Below are 24,016 nucleotides of genomic sequence, written 5' to 3'. Positions count from 1 at the left end.
GTGACCTATTTTGTGTTTAAACATTAATCAAATATGTTTTCTTATATGTATCTTAATTAGATTTCTCAGATATCTGTCTTCAACAGAACAGTGGGCGAAATTGTGGGCAACACTGTGTTGTGTAGTGGAGAATATTATGTTGGAAATGTCCAATATAGTGTACGTTTAAAAATTAAATAGTCAAATTTAGTGTAGCCTTTTCTTACTTTTTATAAATTAGACTGTAGACGCCACAAAGCTTGTTTAGAAAAACACCTCCGACAGACTGAATCGATAAAAGCGTTAAAAACGTCAGAAACGTAAAAGTAACACTATAATATTTTGTTCTTAATGTTTTGGTGTTGTTTATTTACATCCGCGATGCTCGTTTATTGGGTGTGTAATATACAAGCATGACATTGGGTGGCAGTGGAGAATGGGTACCGAATCCCGTTGACGCGCTATGTGAAAACCACGCCCACCTACAGCGAGTCAGCGCTACGTGCTTTAAAGATGGCGGCATGTGTGAGTGTGGGATCTGATGTTTTTATTAGCTACAAGTTTGTTATTTGAAGTTTTGCATTTAGGCGTACGTTATATTCCCGGGTTTTTGTAGATCGCATAGACGTACCTTCTCTGTCGTGTATATGTCTGAGGACAGATAAAGTTACTCGGAGATGTGACTGGTCACGGCGTTTGGAGAGGTAACGTTAGAGTTGGTGGCCAGTTTGTCATGCTAAAGCTGACAGCTGTGACGTTAATCAGCTAGCTGTTCACGTAAACTCAGGCTGTGAACTTAGAAAGGGCGTCGTACACGAAACCTTGACCGTCTTTGCTGCCAACACTAACGTTAGATAGCCAGTAGCGAGAACTTGCTTTGCCACGGCGAGTTAGATCACATTCACTCAGAACTGCTCCTATTATTTGCTCAGGAAAAAAGATTAGTTGCTTTCTATTGTTAGCAGGTGGTCTGTCTGTAACGTTACATGAATACCGTTCTCAGCAACTCGTTTTTAACGGCCTAGTGTGTTTTCTAGTAGATGTTACAATCAATCTAATAACGGTTTTACATAGATTTTATTTTCGCACTACTTTCCCAAGCACATCCAACAGGTTGACACAATTTGTGGTGAGGGGTTAGTCAGCCTTATCTAGTGAAGCCAGTCATGCATTATCTAAACAGTACCGAATAAACACTGCATGACAGGTTCGTTTTAAAAGAATCGCCGTAACTTGTTTTGTTTTCTGGTCTTCCTACCAAGTGTTTATCGGTAGTATAATGCTATCCCGAGCTCTAAGGAAATCATTTTCCTATGGAAATCCATTAGTGGCGGTTTTTACTGGGAACTATTGTAGTCGTGTTCGTTTTCATCAGACCGCTGTGCGTAAAGTTGCTTTGCAAGCTGAATGTGGTTTCACACCAGAGAAGGTCGCGATCGTGACCAAGACCACGCGCTATGAGTTTGAACAGCAGAGATATCGATATGCGGGACTGTCGGAGGAGGATATCGAGCAGTTGGTAAGCAGACATTTGTTGAGAGTTGAATATCTGAAAGTATTTTTGGATGCACCGGTTAATCTTGTTACAGCACTTGTGACGCCAGTGATGCATTCAAAATGGTACAAAGCCATGTTTGCCTTTTAAACACAATTGTGTAGGCTTAGCTTTCATTGAGATATGTGCTTTTGGTTATGATAAACATTGTACATATTAAGAAATATCTCATCTTGATACTGGTAGCCTTATATTGTTTGTCAGAAATTTTAAGTGAAGTGTGTTTTTGTAATATTTGCATACTAAACTGTGATTGGTCCTCGCTTACAATTCTGGGTCACGTGGTCTATTAATCGAAAGTGTTTCCATAAAGAGATTTCCAGATCCTTTTGATATAACAGTTAGATTAAATAAAGATATTAAGTAGATACTTAGATTCGTATTTATAATGACATTGATATCTATATCTAACATCAAAATACAAATATGGTTTATTTCTATACGACTTGATTTTTGTAAAGTTAGTTTCCTCATACTATATTGCGGGGACGGAACAACGAATGTGTCATCTGGTTTAGACTGCCCTTCACTTCCTCACTTTTCTTGTATTGTTTAACAAAAAGAGCCTGTAAAATATGTGCTGTTGGTAGTTATAGAAGGAACAAGGAAAGGAAAATGTGCAAATGTCCCCCTCAGTAAGTCCAGAGTCCAAGCGACTGTGTGAACCATCCTTTTAAGAAGTGCCATGTATTGTTCGAGTTCACATGATGGCACATGTTGTTCATGACCTGTTTGTACCTTGTTACCATAGCTTGCTTTGAAAGGATCCAGTTACAGTGGACTTCTGGAGAGACACAATATACACACATGCAATGTTGGACAAATTGTGGATAGTTTACAGTAAGAATGCTCAGACATGTAACGGTATTTCAAATCATTTTCAAGCACAGCATGAATGACCAAACAGTTCTGTTTTCATCTTTATAGGAAAGAAGGGATTGAGGTGCGTGTTGTTAAAAGAGGAGAGTATGATGAAGACACAGTGAGATGGGCAGATGCCATCATCTCTGCTGGAGGTAAGTTTCCATTTGTATAGATTTGAAGTACATTTATCTGTCTGCTTGCTTGTTCTTCTGTGGAATAGCTGGTGTACGAATTTATGAAACGTAAATACTGGTCTTGAACATCAATTATGGTTTTAATTTCTACTATTTATAGAATTTCAACAGTCATGTAAAAACTAGATACAAGTCATGGAAATACATTCTTTAAAAGATAAGTTCAGAAGTTGTAGTTCTAAAATATGTTATTGGCTAGAAATTGCTCTTTGTGATTTCCGTCGCTATGAAGTAATTTCATCATTATCGTTTTCTAATGTTCATAAAGGACTGGTAAGGTAATGCATATTTGACCTATAGGATCCTAGTTTCTTCATTGCATATGATCGCAGTGTTTCCTGATTTATGCCTATGCAGATGTATTGCTTTGTGCAAATGGCTGATCTATGATCTACTGTGTGAGATTAACATAATTGTTTCATTGTAGGTGATGGTACTATGCTACTAGTTGCCAGCAAAGTGTATGACAAGAACAAGCCTGTCCTGGGAGTCAATACAGATCCAGAAAGGTAATACAAACTAACTCTTAAATTATTTCATTTTAGTTTGCTATATATCTAACGTGTACCGTTTGTATATGAAGGTCAGAAGGTCACCTGTGTTTACCTGTGCGCTATACACATACCTTTTCTGAGGCCTTACAAAAACTCAGGAAGGGGGAGTTCAGGTGAGTCTTTCTTATTTAATTCTGCTTATGGTCAGCATTGATCCAATTGGCTAATTAATCCAATTTGTTATAAGCTGATTTTCCACACCTCTTGAAGAAATACTTGGCAGAAGTAGTTTTTCCTTTGCTCAACTAGCAGTCAGGTCAAATTAGATGTTCTTAGAAAAAGTTCTCATATTATTGGTTATAATCAGGATGAAAACTGATAGAGGGGAGATGCTTGACAGCTCAGACAGCCAAATCCTCCATTAAGGCTCATTCAAACTAGCTTTGTCCACTAAAAAGTATAATCACTTAAAACTATTCATTCTTATATTTGGTACCTGACACAGTAATGCACTGAACCTTTATAGCCATTAAATTACAAAACTTAAGCTAAAACAATATAATTGTATAGTAGAATTATTCATTATAAGTAAAGTTCTAAATATGAATTATAGTTTCTATTACTTCTTTAGAGCTACTAAGCCCTGCCCATATTCCACACACCTGACTTTTTAAAGTGTTTTTTGTTTGTATGATTTTACCCTCCATATCTTCCACTGCCATTTCTCCACCAGGTGGCAGTGGCGACAGCGTATCCGGATGCACCTGGAAGGCACTGGTATCAACCCCACTCCGGTGGACCTGCACGAGTTACAGCTGAGCCTTGAGCAGCACAGCAAAGCACACCGCATCACCACAGACACCCAGCGTGGTACACCACCTCTCAAACCCTTTGCTTTCTCAGCCTAAGGTTTTAACTATTCTTACTAGATATTACATCTCTGTCATACTTTTAAAACAGGTATGTCACATGACAGTCCCTCGGGTCCTCACCTGCTTCCCGTCCGAGGGCTCAATGAGATCTTCATTGGGGAGTCACTTTCCTCCAGGTACTGTATATGGTTTGATGGTGTGAAACCATTGTGGAACTACTCACCAGCATTTTATTTTTGCAAACATCTCATCAACCGCATTTCCTCCGTCACTCCTTGCATCCCCCCCGTCTGCCCTTACATGTGAATCTCTGTTTGCTACAGGGTGAAGTATAAATCCTTCAAACCCCATCTTACCCTCTCGCTTCATAGGGCTTCGTACTATGAAATCTCTATTGACGACGGGCCGTGGGATAAGCAGAAGAGCTCAGGACTTAGCATTTGCACTGGAACCGGATCTAAAGCCTGGTGCGTCAGAGCAACGTTTGACTGAGCCGTCTTCATCACACTTCTAAGCCTTGGTTACACCTGGCTTTAAAAGCAATTGTAATAATAAGCATGGGGTGTAAAAAGTTTTCAAATGTAAAGCATGCAGTTTACTTAGTAAAGGTGCTTGACTGCATTGTTTTCCTTATTGTCCGTAAAATTGCTTGACTGCATTGTTGTCCGTATTGTCCATAAAATGAATATTTGAAAACCAGTTGTAAACTGCTATAGTTAGCCCAAGTAACCAAATAATTATTGTGCTTTTATGTAGGTCCTACAATATTAATAAACTTGTGGAGCAGGCTGTGGAAGACGTTCTTAGAATAGGTATGAAATATTTTGCATTGGAGACAGTACGTACAACGGCACATTTTGAAACTTAAAAAAGTACAATGAATGTCTTCTGTCTTAGGTAAATCAAAAACAGGTTTGAATCTTCCTCTAAATCAAGAGTTTATTGAGAGTGGTGAGTTAACAGCGCAATGTCTTATGTTTAGTGATATAGCGATTGTTTTATTTAAGTACAGTATTTTAAAGTATGAATGATATCTTGTGTTCAGTCACAGCAGCATACAATGAGTCTCTGATCTTCAGTCCAGAAGAAGACAAACTTTTCTTCAGTATTAGAGAGCCTATAGTCAACAGAGTATTTTCCAGTAGCCAACAAAGAGGATTTGCAAACAAGTGAGTGATTTTTAATCATTTTAATTTACCATCTGAACCGAACTAACTAAACACTACTAATACAAATATTCTGGTTATTGTGGATAGGGTTTGTATCCGCTCAAGGTGTTGGGACGCCTGCATGGTGGTCGATGGTGGGACGTCCTTTGAATTTAATGATGGTGCCATTGCTACAATCTTCTTAAATGAGGAGGACCTGCTGCGAACCGTCATTCTGGATTAAATCCGCTGGTGCATCTAACTGTTGCTCGAAGAGCATGTATATTTATTGAGGACTAAGTTTTGTGTCCTTTAATCCAGACTTTGAGATGGACATTGGGGCTGAAATACAGATCTGACAGTGGGTTCATTTTTAATGGCTAATGGGGTTTGCAAATAAGATATCCTTTTTTTGTACCAATACTGGCATGGATCTATATATATATCTAGATTGCACACATCTGGAGTCTGTCCTTAGTTAAATGACCCCTTTGATGGCAGTCCTCATGTTAAAGGGAGAGTTCATCTTCAAAATGAAAATTCTGTCATTATTTACATGCACTCTTGTAATTTCAAACCTGCATGACTTTCTGTCTTTATAAAAAACAGAAGAATATATTTTGAAAAATGTTGGTAACAGAAAACCGTTTGTCCGCATTGACACGCATTGGTTTTGTGTCCATACAATAGAAGTCAATGGGGACTTAAGCGTTTTTGGTTACCAAAATATCATCCATTGTGTTTTGCAGGAGAAAGAAAATCATGCTTAAAATGATAAGTGTGAGTAAATTACAATTTTCATTTTGATGGTGAACTGTAAATATCATCTTAGAACCACCAATATTAGATTGTCAGCTGTGGAAATCTAGAACTAGTTACAAAATCCTCAATGATAACTAGACATATAAATGTGAAGTACCTTAACATGATGGTTCTTTTGCATAGAAATTCAGATTTATGCACAAGTACATGAACTGGAGTCTATTATACTTGAGCTCTTGAAGCACTGTTGTGCCAAATATGTACAGGAGTGCATATTCAATTGTCAACGCTTGATGTTGTTTCTGAAGTCCATGCTTGGACTAATTGATGTGGGGATCCAATTCTAACAGGTCAAAAAAACAATGTACAGGAGGTGACTAAAAATATGCCAAAAACCTTTATAGAACTAGATTGTCAATATTCTTGCTACTTAAAATGTCTATTGTGGTTTGCTGCAACCTTTGAGTTGAGTAGCACTGGTCACCTTTTTGTTCTGAACAGTGGGTTTACCATCATATACCAGAGCATAAAGGTATAAATGTGAAATGAATGGGTTTAAATAAAATGCAATACATTTATTTACAATTAAAACCATGTAAACAATTCATGAAACATTTTTCTTGACAAGATTTACAACATTCAAGTTTTCTAATGCTCATTGGTCATGAAATGGAATAAAGATTCAGCATTTTTGAACCTGGTTCATGTGTTGCTACATTTGAATTCAACCATAAACCATTAATACAAAAACAAAATCTTGATTCTAAATTTCTTTTCAAGCAACACACAAGTTGACCAAATAATTACCATTTATCAAATGTAACATCTATTGGTACCAAAACATTTAAAGCTAAAATACCTCAATTTAATGTGCGGTCAAGTTAAGATATAAAAACATAAATTCACATTATAACAACCTGTGTCTGTCTATGCACCTTTTATTTTGTGAAGAATTATATTACCTTCACTGCAATGTAAATGACTAAAATGCCACTTGATTCAAGACTGTCAGGATCTTCAATACTATTGCTGTGTTGCTGTCTCAAGCAATACTCAAGGTATTAAATAAAGGAGGGGGTGACTTACCAGTGGTGATTAATTGTTTTAACTGTGTAAATTGATTTTTCTTGGAGAAACTGATCACCCATTATAAAAACATTTTTTAAACCCTGTTATCGTCTTGGAATAAAAACATCAATGTTTGTACTGAAGCCGGCAGTGCATTCCCCAAAGAGTGCGATCCTTCCTTGTAGCTGCAGTAGGACGTGCCACAGTAGAGAAAGGTTGTGTGTTCATCTGTATGTGTGAAAGACCTTTACACAGAAAGGGGAGATAGCTGTCCTGTATTAGCCCGAAGACCTCCAGGGTCTGCAAATTTGGAAACTTTCCAACGTCACTTCAAATGGAGAGAGACAACATTTTAATGTTGTATGCAAATACCATATACAAATATAATACCACATCAAATGTGATCATGGTTAGCTCCATTATCAGAATTCAACAGTTGTCTTACATGAGAGAAGCTGGGTAAATCTGATAACAACGGCTCAGTCCCAGATGTCTAAGGGAGGAAAGCTGCTGCAGAACTGGGAAACTGTCTATTGTCAAAAGGACGCTGTCACTGCAATAAAACAAAAACAAAATTTATTCTCTGGAAATGTGCGACTGAGCATCGTATTTACAGACATCTTTGCAATTCATGAGCTTACCTCAAATCTAGATTTGTGAGGTTAGGACATCTTTCTACTATAGCCTTGACATCTAAAAAGAAAAAAAAGGTTTTCTTTTAAATGTTCAAATGTTTATGTATTTAACTTTGAGTTAAACAGGAATCCAACAAAACCAAAGGCTTTTAAAAGCAATGGTTTCTTCACCTTCTATGGTTAGGTTCTGTCTGTAACCACTAATGTTCAGTTGAGTGACACTGGAGAGAATATTGCTTGAAATGGCCTGAACATGCACACTGCTGAAGTCACACCATGATACATTTACTTCTTCAAGTCTGCAAAAGAACAGAAGAATTAAAATCAATTATTGCCACACTGTTAGATACAAGACTTCAATAATATTTCCTCATTTAATATTAAGACTCAAGATTACATTTATCGGACCTCATTCATGAAACACGAGCAGAACGATGAAATTGTTCGTATTTTCTAAATGTTAGTTGGTACGAAAGAAATTTACACCTGCTCCTTACCACGTGTAAATGGTGTGTAAAATATTCAAACGTGTTGTATTCTTTTAGACAAACTGATGCATTTTGATGCACTGTGAATCAAAATGATATTTCACGTGTTCTTTTGCCCTGTCTTTTTCATTTTTTACTCTTTAACTTTGGGTAAAATGCAAAGCTCGTCACTGTTCTTTTTGCACAGCTGTCAGTGGAGGAGAGGCGTGACAAACACTACATTGACCAACCATCATACACAACAATGGAAAAGTTAATATTACTGGTTACTGCATTTTTATAACGGTCTATTCAGTTACATTCTTTAAAATAAGACACTAGTAACATGTAACTGTCACGGATATTCCAAATCACAGCAATCATCGCTTCTCCGGAAAAACGCGCAGTGCTTCCAAAGCGCTCTTAGGCGCCACCAGCTGGTCATTTTCAGAAGAGCACCAGGTATTATTTCAGCTGCCTGGACACGGTTTAATTTATTGGTAAGCTTATAGCCTATTATGCATTTATGCAATAATGCTGCCAAACCAGAGAATGAAGTCCAGAGGATTCCAGCGTTCCTAGATACGTAATTTGCGTAGCTATAATGCAGATACGGAGAATTTATGAGTGATTGTAAACGTGAGATTTGATAGTGAAATGTGTTTATGGTAATGAATTCCAAAGTATTTGTGAATCTGGAGGAAAGTTTTCGGGAAGGTCTGTTTTACGCGCAAATCACTCAAAATTTACACATATATTTACGAATGTTTCATGAATGAGGCACCATTGTTCTTAAATCCACGTTCATCTTACCGATTGCATGATTTCAGCATTTCAGCCAGAGATTCAGGAGAGAAACCAGAACAGCCACACAAGTTCAGCCGGACAAGCTCAGTATTCTGACCTAGATAGCTGCAGCGCATCATTTGAAACATTGATCAATGTTCAATATAAATCCCCACTAATGCATCAACAGCATTATTCGGTTGTTAAGTGGTGACATACGGAATACCTTTTCGGGTCCAAGCATCTAACGTTATTCATTTCAACCGGGTCTACAGCTTAAACAGCTGTTTATGAGCACCGTTTACTCATATTGCGTATTTAGTCGAAACATGTATTAACTCAAAGTATACACAACAGTCACCAGGTTCACGGAATCTCCCACATCAATATTTGAATAAATTATGAAATTTAAATCGCTGACTGGCCATGTGGGATTTTGGTATGAAGAGAAAGGTTAGGGTCGCGGTTTTCCAATTGTTTTATAACTCGCCATGTGCGTATATTAGCATTTTTTGTTGTTTGCCTATAGCATCTTATTGAGTGTTTGGACCCGGAAACGGCATTAGACCTTCCATATATGGTGGTGCGTGACGTCAGGCTTAACAAGCGGATACAAAAGGACCTGACAAACGATATCACTTACCAAATAATGTTGTCAGAGAGCACCAGGCCCTCAAGACTAATATTATGTAGATGTCTGCAGCGAGACACAATTTGTTCCAGAACAGAGGTTTCTACCGTGCAGCTTGACAAATCCATATGTTGGACACGAAGTTGTCTGTTAAAAAATGAGAGAAGTTTTAATAGTAGAACGCACACATACAGTGAGGGAAATAAGTATTTGATCCCCTGCTGATTTTGTAAGTTTGCCTACTTACAAACAAATGAAGGGTCTATAATTTTTATGGTGGGTTTATTTTAACTGATAGACACAGAATATTTAAAAAAATCAGGGGAAAAAAATGTTATATAAAGGTTATAAATTGATTTGCATTTCAGTCAGTGAAATAAGTATTTGATCCCCTACCAACTAGCAAGAATTCTGGCTCCACAGATTGATTATGTGCCTATATGGACCACAGATTAGTCCTGTCACTTTAAGAAAGTACTCCTAAATCAGCTTGTTATGTATATAAAAGATGCCTGCCAACAGAATCTGTATCTTCCAGTTCAACCTCTCCAACACCATGGTCCAGACCAAAGAGGTTTTAAAGGATGTCAGCGACAAGATTGGAGACCTGCACAAACCTTGAATAGGCTACAGACAGAAGCTTGGTGAGAAGGAGACGACTGTTGGTGTGATTATTTGGAAATAGAAGATATACAAAATAACTATCAAATGCCCTTGTTCTGGAGCTCCCTGCAATATTTCCCCAATGGGGTAAAGATGATCATGAGAAATGTTAAAGATCAGCCCAGAACTACACGGAAGAAGCCTGTTAATGATTTCAAGACAGTTGGGAACACAGTTAGCAAGCAAAACATTGGTAACACATTGGTAACACGCTATGCCACAGTAGACTGAAATCCTGAAGCACCCGCAAGGTCCTCCTGCCCAAGAAGGCCCGCCTGGCTCGTCTTAAGTTTGACAATGAACATAAAAATGATTCAGAAAAGGCTTTGGCGAAAGTGCTGGCACTGCTGTGAGACCAAAATGGACTCCTGTGTTTGGAGGGAGAGAAATGCTGACTATGAGCCCAAGAACATCATGTCTACAGAGAAGCACAGTGTTGGAAACATTCTGCTTTAGGGCTTTTTCTCTGCTACAGGTATACAGGATGACTTCACCGCATTGAGGGGCTGAGGGACGGGCCCATGTACCGTAAAATCTTGGACGAGAACCTCCTCCCCTTAACTAGGTCACTGAAGATGGGTCATGGATGAGCCTTTAACATGACAAAGACGCAAAACATATTGCCAAGACAACCAAATAGTGGCTTAAGGAGAAGCACATTAAATGTCCTAGCCAGTCTCTAGACCCTAGTCCTATAGAACCTCTGTGAAGGAGGCTAAAACTCCAATTTGCTGAGCGACAGCCAAGAAACCTTAAAGATTGACAGAGGAGTGGACTAAATGTATCCGGACACATGTGCAAACCTGGTGACCAACTATCAGAAATGTCTGACCTCTGTGCTTGCCAACAAGGGTTTCTCCACAAAGTACAAAGTTATGTTTTGCTTGGGGATCAAATACTTATTTCACTGACTGAAATGCAAATCAATTTATAACCTTTATATAACATTTTTTTCCCCTGATTTTTTTTAATATTCTGTGTCTATCAGTTAAAATAAACCCACCATAAAAATTATAGACCCTTCATTTGTTTGTAAGTAGGCAAATTTACAAAATCAGCAGGGGATCAAATACTTATTTCCCTCACTGTAATGCATTATACATGCCGTATTACATAAGCATGCATTACTCACTTTGTACTTCTAAAAGCGGGTTGGCCGATGCAAGTGTGTGGACAGCGCAGCCTCAAAACTCCAGCTGAAAGTACCTGTCCAAGCTCACCGTCTAACTGAGCTTTTCCCACCAAATCCACACTTTGCCACAAAGATTCATCAAACCTGCAAACACGGCTTGTTTACTGCACTGGATGATGAAAGTATGATTACTAGATTTATATAATCTACTAGCTTCACTTGGAACCAAAAGTGGACATTGAAAACTTACGCAAGACGATGCCAGCGCTTGCAGACCCGAGATGTTCTAAGAAGTTCTTGCAATGAGAGGCGAGACAGGATCCCCAGCAGAAGCTCGTCTGGTAGACTGTCCCAACACAAGCCAGCTGAGGTAGAAAAATTGCAAAAAAATTCAATTCAATTCAAACAGATCTTTACATTTTCTGACCATACAGAATAGATCTAAGTCTATGGGGTATTGCCTACAAACCTGATGATTCTCTCCTTTTTCTGGGACGTCTGCCAAGAACAAACACATTTTCTTCGTTTTCTTTCCCTTTTACAGAAATCACGGGCTTTTTGTGGGGGGGTGACCACTGCTGGATGAGCTCGTGCGGGGTGTTTTCGGTGTCAAGCCCCCCGCCGCATGAGGGCCTGCGTTTCCATTTGCTTCTCAAAGGCCTGAAGACCGATCCCTCCAAATTCTCATTTAGACACGGGAGCTCTCTAAGTGGCCTATATAACGACATTAAATCTCAAGAATTAGACGTTGTTACATGTTTATGAAAAAACTGTAGTATAACAGGGTAACTTAAGTTTATATTAACTGTCAACATCGAGCCCTCCAACCCCATAACACAATTCTAGCCCACAACAATCTTAAAATAAAGGCAAGCTAGCATAACTTCAAGTTATGCAATATTTGAGAATGCAAAGACAACAAAAACTGTAAATGTGACTTATTTGTTGTCGAAGGAGAACTAATCTTGCGAGTTTATTTATTCTTAGTTAAGTTATTCGATCTGGCTCTCGGCAAATGGCGGGCATTGATGTAACCGCGCTAAAAATAGTATTAATATCTACCAATTGGTCAAAAAACAAAACGGTATATTATGCACTAGTAAAATCACAGAGACGTGTGGAAGAGATCTGGATGAGAAAATAGATGTTAAGTTGGAAAAAATAAACTCGCGGGACAGAAAAGCAACGATGGCGCGCGCCAACAGAATGAGTTAAACAGTAACTTAACTTCGTATTAAAACGCCATCGTGCGGGTCTGTGAATAACCGATTTAATGTCAGACTACAAGAAGTAAGTCTGTGATCTCACGCAAGTTTTACAATTATGAGACTTTAATATATGAAATACACCAAAGTGGAGGGAGAACCCAATCGTTTGTTAAGACAAGACACAAGTCACCAAAATTCAGGACATGTGCAAAATAAAAGCACGCACTGCCATGCAAAGTTTAATAAAAAAAAGTAGCTCTTTACCTTTCACTTGACATCTTTTCCTTCAGATATTATTACCAATGTTCACCTTTGCAAAGCTTACTGTAAGTACAGACTGGCGCAAAGAGCATTTAAACTGCCTCTCTACCGCCTGTACAGCTGCACTGAGCTCATTGGCTGCAATGTGGGTCACCGGAAGTGACGCATTCTTTTGCTCATGTTATGAGGAATTGAACTTCTGCCCTCTACTGTGGAGGACTAACAGCAACCCTGCTTTGTTTATACAGCCTAGGTATTATTTCTTTACAAAATTCTTCAAAAAAAATAGTTTTCGACTTTTGTAGTCAAATTATTCCCGCATTTATTATACTAATTCCTTATCTTAATATTAACATTTTATTCAATATTAATATTAACAATTATTCAAAACAATAGTATTTTTTTTCAAGTTTTAAACTTATTTTCCATTGCTTGGATACAATATATAGCTTTGTTAATATTTCACTTTTGTAAGATATTTAATTTTGTATTATTTGTCATCTAGTTTCCTGTTGTGTTGTGTTGATTGCATTGGTTGTTTCTGGCAATGCAATTATTTTTATAAGCTTCTAAAGAGGATCTTTACGTTTCACAGCTGTTGTGTAGAAACCAACAGACATGTGTAACTTAATAACTTTTAGGGGCAAGTTCTGCACAGATCAAAACAAAATGCAAGTAGTGTGACAAAAATGATTACAAATAGCTTTTAAGACACAGAACAATGTATTCTACTGTATATGTTTGGCAATGTAGAACAATGAGGAGAGACTTAAATATTTTGCTAGTATATTATACATAGGACTGTTATATTTTACAACACTGGAGTGAGTTGTAAAAAGCCGGCACTTATCTTGAAGTCAGACCAAAAGCCTCTAGTGGCTAAACAAAAGCAGAACAACATAGACAGAAGAGAAAGCACAACGTTTTCCTTCGACAGTTTCCTTCGGTTCCAAATATCTAACACTGGGGGTCCACTGCCTCATTTGTTTTCAGTGAAATCTTCCTGGTGCCGGTCCCAGTGCTCCTCTGCGAATACGAAAAACCTACCTTTACCCAGGGGGAAAGTCTCACGCCTCTCTTGGGGGATGGTACGGGACATGTAACAAAGGGTCCTCTACGTCACACTCAGAGGTCCAATCCCAGCTAGCAGAGAGAAGCTTCTTTTGCATATGGTCTGCAGTTGAGAAGAACACCAGCTTTAACGTAAAGAAACTGTAGGTTTTGTCTTTATTAAATGATTGGTTCTGTAGGTATACAGTGCTCATTGTTGTGACTATGACATAGTGTCACCTATGCTATAAGTCAAGATAAGTCATTTGTCCACTTACCAGCTATCAAACAGCTATCTGGAGGTTCAGGGTACAAAAATACACTGTCCCAGCTCCTTGTTCGTGCTTGCTTCGGCAGCACATATACTAAAATTGGAACGATACAGAGAAGATTAGCATGGCCCCTGGCGCAAGGATGACACGCAAAATCGTGAAGCGTCCATATTTTGTTTATTTATTCATACATTTTATTAATTTTTTGATGTTCATTATGTATTTACAGAAAAAACATGCAGTACTATTACACTACCACTAGATGGCAGCTGAGTGCAATCTCCCTGTGAAAATTACATGCATAACACCAGGCAACCGCTAGGTGTCAGCCTTTACCTTGCATGAAGATGCCTCGATTTGTGACTTGTAAAACATTGCAGACATGTGCACCCCGTGTCGCTCTTTTTCTTGCGTTTAGACGAAATTAACGTGACAAGTTCCAAAGATATCATTGTGTCTACATGGGAATCACTTTTTTTAAATAATACTTTAACGCGCATTATATTTATTACTATCTCGTTGCGTTATATGAAATCGTGCCTAATTATTATATGTCCCATTGATGATTCTCTAAACGCAACAAGAGAGCACGGAAGGGTCCCATGTAAAAAGAACAGATAATCACTTACCATTAATGTAGCCTATCTGTTGCGCTGCGCTTGCTCTGAGGATCACAGTTCAATGATTCTACTGCATCAACCTGCATTTTGCTCTTCTAACTAGAATGCAAACAGGACATATTTTGTATTCAAGTAAAATTTTCCAGAAGCACATGCAATAAATATAACAGATACGTATTTACTAGATGATGATATCTCTATATGTGCAACTTAAATGAGGAAAATTAAGCATCATTCACAGTTCGATGTGAAATTTTGAGTTAAAGCTGAAAGGCCGAGTGTGCGTCGTTGACGTAAAATACACCATTTCAGCCAGCTGAGACACATCACGTAAATATTTTCGTTAGTGCGCAAATCGCAAGTCAAAACTTGAATTTACTCCAAAACTTCATTAAAATGGCCACAACTGTTAACATATAAGCATATTACACTTTAACTTTGTGTCTGTCGTGGATAATGTCAGTTAATATTAATGACAACGTTACACCTTCGTGACTTTGCCAGAAATCTCGGACAACTTTGTGAGTAACTTACTGCATTGTGAGATTGTCTTTAGAGATCACAATCCTTGTGCTCCGATCTTTAACTCGATACAAAAAACATCAATTTACATTTACGTGAAAACTTGACTGAAATGAGATACATGCCAAAAGAAGATGAAGCACCCATCATCACCATCTGCCGCAAGCTATTTTCATTAGACCTAAGATAAGATGTATTTGCGTCTTCGTACTTTAGATGACGCTACATCTAAGGGCGGCTTGCTTAGCGAGCTGTAAATAAACACCCGCGAAGAAGAAACGAAGCCACGCCCACAAACGCGTCAGAGAAGTGACGTTTGTGATTTTTGTGGAAATCAGTGAAATGTGGATTGTGTCTAGGTAACTTTATTGATCATTTATGGCTGTGTGTTTGTCTTTACTGCGGGAGTGAAATAGATTATCATCATCCTGTTTCATTAAATATTTCACCTCAACATATCTGAGGTAAGGCGAATTCAGATCTCGTGATTCAGATCAAAACACGGGCACTGCCCGAAAGTCGTCTGATCAGCTGGCGATTGCGTTTGACAGATCGTCTCATTTTAAAAACAATCCTAATTCTAAATGTAAATATTTGTGTACAAATAAAAAATGCATTTCCGGCATGTTTGTTTACCGTGCGTGCGCTTTAAACGCTCGGCAAACCGGTTAACGTTAGATCGCCTGCAGACTCGGACTCAAATTAGTGTCATCATCAATCGGTTGAATTGGGTGCACTTAAGACAAACCAAAAATAAAAATAAATCGATAAAGCAAAAAAGAGCAAGACTATCGGATTTGGAAATCAACGCAGCCAACATCCAATAGTAAATGCGGTTTTGGAATTTACAACTAGAGCAAGATGGGGTACATCATGCTCAAATGAGGAAAAACAAAGAGCTTTCACATGCATAACCTGTTAGCTGTGTCTTGTCAGTTTCCTCACATACTGGTTTTCAAACAATAGATGGCATGTCAGTATCAGGGTGAATGTGAACCAAACAGAACGTTTCTGGATTAACATCATTATTGGTCCTGGAAAAAATATTTCTATCAACAAATCAGATTGTGGGTTTAGGTTTAGGCTCAACGGTAGATTTAGGTTTAAGGCTGGGTTAGGGGCTTGTATACAATTCATAGCAACCTATTATTTCCTATCAGTTAGGTTTAGATACAAGAATGTTGTTACAGGACCAACGAGAGATGTTGATCACATCTTGGCAAAATCACAACAAGCTCAATATCTGAGAGACTGACACCCATCCCAACGGTCTCTCCTACTTTTTTTTCCGTCGGTTCTACTTCCAGGAGGAGTGAGAGTACACTATGAGCGGGGCAGCGCTGGGTATAGAGATTGTGGTGGTCTTTTTCCTGGCCCTGTTCCTCTTGCATCGCTATGGAGACTTCAAGAAGCAGCAGCGCATGGTTCTCTTCGGCACACTGCTGGCTTGGTATCTGTGCTTTCTCATCGTCTTCATTCTTCCTCTAGATGTCAGCACGGTTGGTTTGGCACACGCTCTTGAAAAGTATCCAGTGCTTTTACATTTCAAATTAAATTCATAATGCTCAACTGGAGTGACTTGTTGTTGTTGCATTTTAGACGATCTACAAACAGTGTTTGATAGATCATGCTCAGACACCGTCTGTCAGCCCTGTCACTTCCAATCAGACGACTGGAAATACCTCAGTTTCACCCAGTCAAAGGTATGACGGAGTGAACTGAAGTCATGAATTTGCATGCTTTTTCCTTATTGATGTACATGTTGCTGAACAAATGTTTGATCCTTTTGTTAAAGCACCCCACGTGTGTGCTATAAACCATGGAGCTATATTCCAAATGGCATCATGCCAGTGTTCTGGAGAGTTGTGTATTGGACCTCACAGTGTCTAACATGGTGAGAAATCTTTGCCCTTTTCTGACTACATAATAGCTTGTTAAATCTTTGTTACCGTGAAGTGTTAATAATATATCACTGCCATTACATCAGTTGCTTGTACAAACACACACGTAACCAAGATGTATATAACCACCAGTTAAAAGTGTAGGGTCACTTAATCATTCTTTGTTAATATTTTTTTCAGAATCAAAATAAACTTGTCAGAAATATGGAATTACACAAATGGGATAATTACAAAAATGGGAATTGTTATGACTAGTCAAAATGCCAAATACATTGTTATATTATTAGCTTCTTTTCTTGGAAGTTGTGTGCATTTTTGGCATTTTGTCAACCAGCTTTTTGAGGTCCTACCCTTAAATTTGAAACCGGTGTTTCCATCGATTCTGGGCTCTTATTGACTGCTTTTCCTTTGTTATTCGTTCGTTGCTGTCCTTCTGGAACCTCGTATCTCCATATTTCACGATTTTTATGTTTTACCATAAATCATTATTATTAGTCACCCTTTATGTTTGTCACTGGGTTTTGCAAATATGTAACCAATAAAATAAATTGAAAAGTGCGTGTCAACACAGTATTTAATCATTTAAAAAGTACAGTGTTTCTTCCATTTTCTGAAAAACAGCAAGTTTGGACATCCAAGGTTTTGGAAGGATAGTGATGATTTTTAAAATAACAGTTTTATTAACAAAAATGTGTTGACACGATTATGCTTTCGTGTACGAAAATAATTGTAAAAATTTAAGCATACGCCTTTAGATGAAAAGATTTTGTAGATCTTAAGAAACATTTCATACAAATAACATTAAACGTTTGCTGGTGCTTTATGGCCGTATTTTATCCTCCTAGGCTTCTCCTGCCATTCATGCAGTCCTATGCGCGATCTGGTGGTTTCACCATCACTGGAAAAATCAAGACGGCCCTCATTGAGAATGCCATCTATTATGGCACATACCTTTTCATCTTCGGCTCCCTTCTTATTTACGTGGCCGTGCACCCTCAATGGCACCTCTCATGGTCTGTATAATACTGACTATTTTCCAAAGGTATTACTTAAGTGTTATTACATAAAGCATTGAACTTTAACAGGGTATCACTTCATCAGGTATGAGCTACAGACCATCGGCATCACTGCAGCCAACACATGGGGTCTGTTCCTGCTTGTGTTGCTGTTGGGTTACGGCCTGGTTGAGATCCCCCGCTCGTACTGGGAGGCCTCGCGTCAGGGTCACCTGCTGATCAAGACTTACTTCAAAGCAGCCAAGCTCATGACGGAGAAGGCGGATTCGGAGGAGAACCTGGAGGATGTCATGGAGGTGAAAGCCATAGGTGTTTGTATACTGTAAATAAAGGAGTCCCGATGGGCTGTGTTTTAAGAGGTTGTATCAGATGCGAGTCAGATTTCTTACATTCTTTTATTTTTGTGGTAGGAAGTGCGAAAAATCAATGAATCGATTCAATACAACCATCCCTTAAGGAAGAGCGTTGACACTATTCTACGAAAGGTGAGACACCGGCTTATTTGGACCTCTGGCTGTAGCTGCATTGGGATTTTTTCTAAATCTACATTTGTTTAAATCCAAATATTTTCAGTGTCCCGTTGAATATCAGGAGAAGATGGGGAGGAACATGGATAACTATGAGGATTTTGATGATAAACAAAACACATACCCCACTGAAAGAAGCCTTTCAAAGCTACACAAGCAGGTACAGATTCACCAGGCGTTCAGGTCTGATCTTGGATCTGTTCAAAGTTTTGTTCCAGGGTAACGCGTTTTCAATTTTCTAGGTGATCTACGCCGTGCAACGTCACAATCGAACGCACGTTCAGTGGCAGATCTTGCTCGAGCAGGCTTTTCACCTGGAGGACGTTGCCAGGAACGAAACCAGCACCTCTCGACAGTTTGTTCACGGTTTTGCCCTTCCAGAAGCAGTAGGCTGGTTCAGACTCTACGTCTGCACCCCTACAGTAGGTCAGTGTTCTGCTAGACCTGACGTTTGATAAACTAGTTTAGCACGTATAGGATTACCTGTGTGGTCTAGCTGTTTTGGCCCTTTCTGTACTGTGTTTTGGTCTTGTCATCAGAGTGGTACTGGGAATGCTTGCTGAAGCAGTGGTTCTACCGTGTGGTGGCCGTGGTTATGGCTCTCTTTTCTGTGGCTGTGGTTTGGTCGGAGTGCACGTTCTTCAGTACTCGGCCCGTTCTTTCGCTGTTTGCTGTGTTCATCCAGCTGGCTGAGAGAGATTACAACTATCTGTACATTGAGGTCAGTCAGCTTGAGCTCAGTAATGTAAAACACTTCAAATCTCTGTATGTACAGAATAATTGTATTTTCTTGGAAATCATTTCTTTGTCCTTTTATTGATTTCAAGTATAAATCTTGGTTCTGAACTATGGTTCTGAAGATAAGAATTTGACGTCAGTAGTTTAATGTGCATCCAGTGAAATGTGTATTTTAGGAAGCATCTGCATGGCAAAATATAATAAATATGAAGCCAGTCTTATTTGGTTACCTGACTTAAAAGGACAACTCCTGTCCTACACCAAAGTTGCGATTTTGGCATGATCTGAACTTTTTCTTTTTTACCTCTAGATGGCGTGCTTCATTACCATCTTCTTTCTCTGCACCTGCGTCTACTCAACTGTGTTCCGCATCCGAGTCTTCAACTACTATTACCTGGCCTCACATCACCAAACCGATGCTTACAGCCTTCAGTTCAGCGGCATGTATGTAACACATTCACTGGTATTGTGTGTTTTATTGAATTACTGTTATAAAGTGAGTGGTATGCAAAAGTGCTGCTTTATATTAAATGCACGCCATGACACTATTGTCTTAACTTAGTTGTTCTCTGAGTTTGTCACTGTTTGCAGACGTTGTTATAGATAAAAAAAAACCTGTGTGTGGTATGCTAGGCTTTTCTGCCGACTGACTCCCCCACTTTGTCTAAACTTCCTGGGACTCATTCATATGGATTCTGCCATATCTCACCAGGCAAAGGAACAGACCGCATACACCTCTGTGAGTCCCTTGCCATTGAAGCTGTTTTGTATTTTACTCATTGTCCTCTGGTTATTTTATTTAACTTTTTTTTTTAACCGTGTTTTCTTTATTTTAATACATTTAAAACGGCTTCGAATAAATGTTCAGAGAGATTCAAATCTTTTTAAAACAATTACACGCTACAGTTTTTGACTTTACATTCTGTTCTAGATCATGGGTTCCATGCGGGTTCTGTCATTTATCGCAAATGGTTTCTACATCTATTACCCAATGCTGATTGTCCTCCTCTGTATTGCTACATACTTCAGGTAAATAAATCATATATCATCAGAGATTTGAAATGATTGTCAACAACCAAATTATGACTCATTTCTGTCCAGCTTGGGCACACGCTGTTTGAACCTCCTGGGCTTCCAGCAGTTCACGGGAGACAATGAAATGACCTCTGACCTCATTGATGAGGGCAGGGAGCTCATCCGCAGAGGTGAGTCGCTTGGAGTTTTTACACTTTTAGCCTTTGTAGAAATAAAATTTCCCATCATGCAAGGTTGAGATTTGTTTTCATACACCACCTTTCAAATGAACACTGCATTTGCTTGAACATGGGATGGCTCACTAATTTCAATTTTTTTTTTTTTATAAAAAAATAGATTTTGTGAAGAAATTCGTACATTGACATTGTACTTGTAATTGTAGAGTTAAAGATGATGTCAACTCTAGTTGCTAAGGTGAATAGCCATACAGGAATCAACAATGATTTACATATTAATCACTTTCTGCTTATTGCTACATTTCTTCTGCAACGGTGAAAAACCACGGCTCATCACAGGACAGTTACACAAGCGCTGACATTTAACCTCTTCCGGTTTTAAATAAGACATCCGTTTAATTAATCATGTTGTCTTTTGCATAGAACGAAGAAAACGTCAAAGAATAGAGGATGGGGAGAACCGACGAAGAGTAAGAACATCCGATTTCTGAACTGTAGCCAGTCCTGTATAGCTACTGCACACAATTATTCCAATATGTGAAAGTGTTTATACAAACAGCCATAAAATACAGAACTAAACGAACTTCAGATTAAAGTGGCGGTGTTCACGGTCACTCTTTTCATGTCAGGAGTGGAGAGAACGTTATGCACAACGTGATGAAATGGCTGGCAGAAACCGGACCACCATGTCGGAGATGAAGGAAACCAACTATGGAGAAACATTGAATTCAAATGCAAATCAGCGTATGTTTAATATCCATAAAGATGGTTTTCAATAGTACTTTTGTATCCCATCCTGTCTGGGTTTTAATATGTTAACTTTGATAGATCTAATTTGTGTTCTCATTTTTTGTGAGAAGAGGCCAAGTACTCACGCGGTGGTGGCCAGTCAGGGAGAGACAGTATTGAACTACTGCAAGATGCTGAACCTTTGGACTTCAATGCTGAAACACTAACTGATGATCCCTTGCAATCTGAAACTGGCAGGTTAGATAAAGATTTTTATATTCATGATGTTTAATTGTGCAGTTTTTTCTGTTATTGAGACTGCATTTGCTGTTTTGTTTTCTCTCCCACAGACATGCTGGTGGAAGGTATCTCTCAATGTCTTCTTCTCGAAGCCGAATCTTTGATGATGTTTAAACTCAGGAGGAGAAAAAGACCGTTTTCATTCTCCTTTGTGAAATGACACTGTAAGAAAGCAAAACTTTACCTCTAAAAACACTCATCTCATGCCTGCCTCTCATTGTAAACATCTACTTCCTGTATCCTGTAATGCGGTGTAGTTACCTGCATGTTTCCTGATAAACACACAGCCACATTGAGAAGCTGACAAACACAAGCGTTCTTTTTCTGAAGTGCCAGGCAGTTAGACTGCTGCTTGTGACAAATGGGAAGTGTCCTTTTTGCCTACATGTGTTATACACCGTTTCAAGAAATGAGTCAAAGTTAATGTGTCGGAGCACTGAGTCATGCAAGGTGTTTTACAGAATGGTAGGACTTGACATTAGACACGACCGTTTCTCATCATTTACTACTGATAGACATCAGGTTATGTGCCTGAGCACTTAAACTGATTGTGGCCCATCGGTGTTCATTGTAATTTTGAATAGAGAGGTCTAGATATAAGCTGTCCGACAAAATACAGTTTTTTGTATGTGTGATTGTTTTGTTAAAGGCCAGAGAGATTAGCAGAGGCGGAATGTTTGGAAGAATATAAATCTGAATTTACTGCAGGCGAAAACAATTTAAACTTTCCAAAAGTTTGTTACACTGTATCCCAACGGTTTAATGTTTTTTTTCCATTTAAATAGTTTATTTAGATAAATTGTCGTCCATATGAACACACCCATTAATTGGAAACAGAAGAAATGACAAGGGAAATGAAATTCATATTTTGACATTCCATCCATTCAAAACATGTTCTTGTTTCTTATATTTTATTAGCGAAGAAAAAAAAAAGTCTAATCTAAATCTTAACTAATCTAATGTTTATTTTCACAAATGTTTGTATTATTTATGTAGTTTGGTTTGCACACATTATTTAACAACTGTTTAGATTATGATCTTAAAAATGGTTTTTGGGAAGAGCACCAACCCGAAATTAACTGCCAGGTGTTTGAATGGAGGATGTGTGCTCTTTGCGCTTATCTTTTTTTAGTTATTGGTCTTATGACAATGGTACATAGATGAACATCACCTGTTTTGTGTGTTTATGTGTGTTATGTTTGTTACTTTTAGTATAATTGACCTTGCACAGCTGTTTTGCATTGAAGGTTTACTACTTTAGTGGTAAAGGTGTGGTTGAATGTCTAGACGGCTATCTATATTTTGCACTGCCATCTTTTTTTTTCACTTCGGAGTAGGTAAAACCATAATGTAACTAAAATACATTGCAGAACATGTTCTGCAAAGCTCTGATGATCTTTAAATGAGAGGATAAACTTGGGGCTGGTTTTGTAGGGTCAAAGTGTGTCCGGAATGTGGTTTTACTAAATCCTTGAAAAAGGTTCATCCTTAAAGCCAACCATTCCATCTCATTATCATATGAGTTTTATTAAAGACAACATACATTGAGTATACAAGTTTGTTAAATGCATAATGGTTATAGCTTATAAGACATGGCAACTAAATTATAACAGTTTATGAAGGAATTTCATATGTATTTTTTGTACAGTTTTGTACATGTACAACATTTACAGGCTCACCGCTCATCAGATATATCCAGTGTAAATGTATGCATGGTATTCTCTTGAATATGCTCAGAAGTCATATTCTTGTTTCTCACAGGATGTCCTGTAGCAGCTCTTAGTGGTGGTGTATTCACTACTATAAATAAAATGCAAAAAAATCTTCTCTTCACAACAGTGTCATGATCTAATCTCAAATTAATGTCTTTCATTAAAGCCCTTTAGGTATAAATACAAAGGGCATTGTTTTTCTTTATTCAGTATTCTTTACTGTGTTACTTTGTTGCCAATGAGATATATTCTTTCCTATATGGTCAATCTTTATAGATGAAGGTCAGCTGGAATCTGATGCTGGAATACACAAACTTGATTTGTATATCTGGTGTTGGTTCTCAGTGTTTTTGAATTGTTGAACACCCTAAATAGATGCATAATGTGTAATCTTGCAAATATGAATAAATTATTGATTAAATGATGTTTGCTTCCTTTTTGGTGTTCTTTATGGAAAGTATAATATTATTAAAAATATAATTTAGTAAAACTGATTAATAATTGGTTAGGGGTTCATTACGTATATTTTGAATTATAATAACGATTGTATATTTCTCATATAAAGTATTAGGAACATCAAACAATCGGTTATGAATTAATTCGATATCATTATTTCAGTTATAATTAGTTGTATAAACGTATAATGAATTAATATGAAATAGTTGTACGTATGACGATTGCTTAACAGCTAGTAATCGT

General features: G+C 38.1%; 3 protein-coding genes and 1 non-coding gene across 6 annotated transcripts; 3 read left to right on the top strand and 1 right to left on the bottom strand.

The window, feature by feature from the left end:
• Window positions 1-464: 464 nt before the first annotated feature.
• On the top strand, window positions 465-6,958 carry nadk2 (NAD kinase 2, mitochondrial). 2 transcript variants are annotated; one of them, XM_057360783.1, is made up of 12 exons: window positions 465-1,498; window positions 2,286-2,374; window positions 2,462-2,550; window positions 3,020-3,101; window positions 3,176-3,259; window positions 3,820-3,956; window positions 4,047-4,134; window positions 4,282-4,425; window positions 4,715-4,770; window positions 4,856-4,909; window positions 5,004-5,127; window positions 5,215-6,958. In XM_057360783.1, the coding sequence occupies exons 1-12, from the start codon at window positions 1,259-1,261 to the stop codon at window positions 5,348-5,350; spliced, it is 1,323 nt and encodes a 440-aa protein (XP_057216766.1). In that variant the 5' UTR covers window positions 465-1,258; the 3' UTR covers window positions 5,351-6,958. The 2 variants fall into 2 exon arrangements, with proteins under 2 accessions (XP_057216766.1, XP_057216767.1); XM_057360784.1 differs by having other exon boundaries at window positions 4,330-4,425; window positions 5,215-6,956.
• Window positions 6,959-7,054: 96 nt separating this feature from the next.
• skp2 (S-phase kinase-associated protein 2, E3 ubiquitin protein ligase) lies at window positions 7,055-13,760 on the bottom strand. Its single transcript, XM_057360785.1, has 10 exons — window positions 12,723-13,760; window positions 11,720-11,964; window positions 11,501-11,615; window positions 11,251-11,394; window positions 9,468-9,602; window positions 8,852-8,950; window positions 7,743-7,870; window positions 7,578-7,629; window positions 7,382-7,489; window positions 7,055-7,264 (listed from the first exon to the last, which is right to left on the bottom strand). Exons 1-10 carry the CDS (start codon window positions 12,734-12,736, stop codon window positions 7,063-7,065), a joined length of 1,242 nt encoding a protein of 413 aa, XP_057216768.1. The 5' UTR covers window positions 12,737-13,760; the 3' UTR covers window positions 7,055-7,062.
• A 350-nt stretch (window positions 13,761-14,110) lies between these two features.
• On the top strand, window positions 14,111-14,218 carry LOC130570824 (U6 spliceosomal RNA). Its single transcript, XR_008965022.1, has one exon. It is a non-coding gene; the product is annotated as a U6 spliceosomal RNA (small nuclear RNA).
• Window positions 14,219-15,449: 1,231 nt separating this feature from the next.
• Window positions 15,450-23,741, top strand: lmbrd2b (LMBR1 domain containing 2b). 2 transcript variants are annotated; one of them, XM_057361081.1, is made up of 18 exons: window positions 15,450-15,542; window positions 16,491-16,682; window positions 16,783-16,886; window positions 16,979-17,077; window positions 17,930-18,097; window positions 18,186-18,396; window positions 18,511-18,585; window positions 18,674-18,787; window positions 18,870-19,053; window positions 19,167-19,348; window positions 19,676-19,809; window positions 19,999-20,104; window positions 20,297-20,394; window positions 20,467-20,570; window positions 21,000-21,046; window positions 21,206-21,320; window positions 21,437-21,563; window positions 21,656-23,741. In XM_057361081.1, the coding sequence occupies exons 2-18, from the start codon at window positions 16,509-16,511 to the stop codon at window positions 21,717-21,719; spliced, it is 2,106 nt and encodes a 701-aa protein (XP_057217064.1). In that variant the 5' UTR covers window positions 15,450-15,542; window positions 16,491-16,508; the 3' UTR covers window positions 21,720-23,741. The 2 variants fall into 2 exon arrangements, with proteins under 2 accessions (XP_057217064.1, XP_057217063.1); XM_057361080.1 differs by having other exon boundaries at window positions 15,533-15,647.
• Window positions 23,742-24,016: the final 275 nt, after the last annotated feature.

Source organism: Triplophysa rosa, linkage group LG19 (genome assembly GCF_024868665.1).
Source record: "Triplophysa rosa linkage group LG19, Trosa_1v2, whole genome shotgun sequence".
Taxonomy (NCBI): Eukaryota; Metazoa; Chordata; class Actinopteri; order Cypriniformes; family Nemacheilidae; genus Triplophysa; species Triplophysa rosa.
The sequence above is the reverse complement of the archived record's forward strand: the minus strand, read 5'-3'. Positions and strand labels throughout refer to the sequence as shown.

Bases quoted from the DNA above. Each gene is read 5' to 3' on its own strand.
- nadk2 (XM_057360783.1), top strand. From the start codon at position 1,259: ATGCTATCCCGAGCTCTAAGGAAATCATTTTCCTATGGAAATCCATTA. The intron at 4,135-4,281 runs GTACTGTATATG...TGTTTGCTACAG, and splicing joins GGGGAGTCACTTTCCTCCAG to GGTGAAGTATAAATCCTTCA. The intron at 5,128-5,214 runs GTGAGTGATTTT...TATTGTGGATAG, and splicing joins CAAAGAGGATTTGCAAACAA to GGTTTGTATCCGCTCAAGGT.
- skp2 (XM_057360785.1), bottom strand. The intron at 11,616-11,719 runs GTTTGTAGGCAA...TTTCTACCTCAG, and splicing joins AAAAAGGAGAGAATCATCAG to CTGGCTTGTGTTGGGACAGT. The intron at 11,395-11,500 runs GTAAGTTTTCAA...CCGTGTTTGCAG, and splicing joins AAGCGCTGGCATCGTCTTGC to GTTTGATGAATCTTTGTGGC.
- lmbrd2b (XM_057361081.1), top strand. From the start codon at position 16,509: ATGAGCGGGGCAGCGCTGGGTATAGAGATTGTGGTGGTCTTTTTCCTG. The intron at 20,105-20,296 runs GTGAGTCCCTTG...ATTCTGTTCTAG, and splicing joins AACAGACCGCATACACCTCT to ATCATGGGTTCCATGCGGGT. The intron at 21,564-21,655 runs GTTAGATAAAGA...TCTCTCCCACAG, and splicing joins TTGCAATCTGAAACTGGCAG to ACATGCTGGTGGAAGGTATC.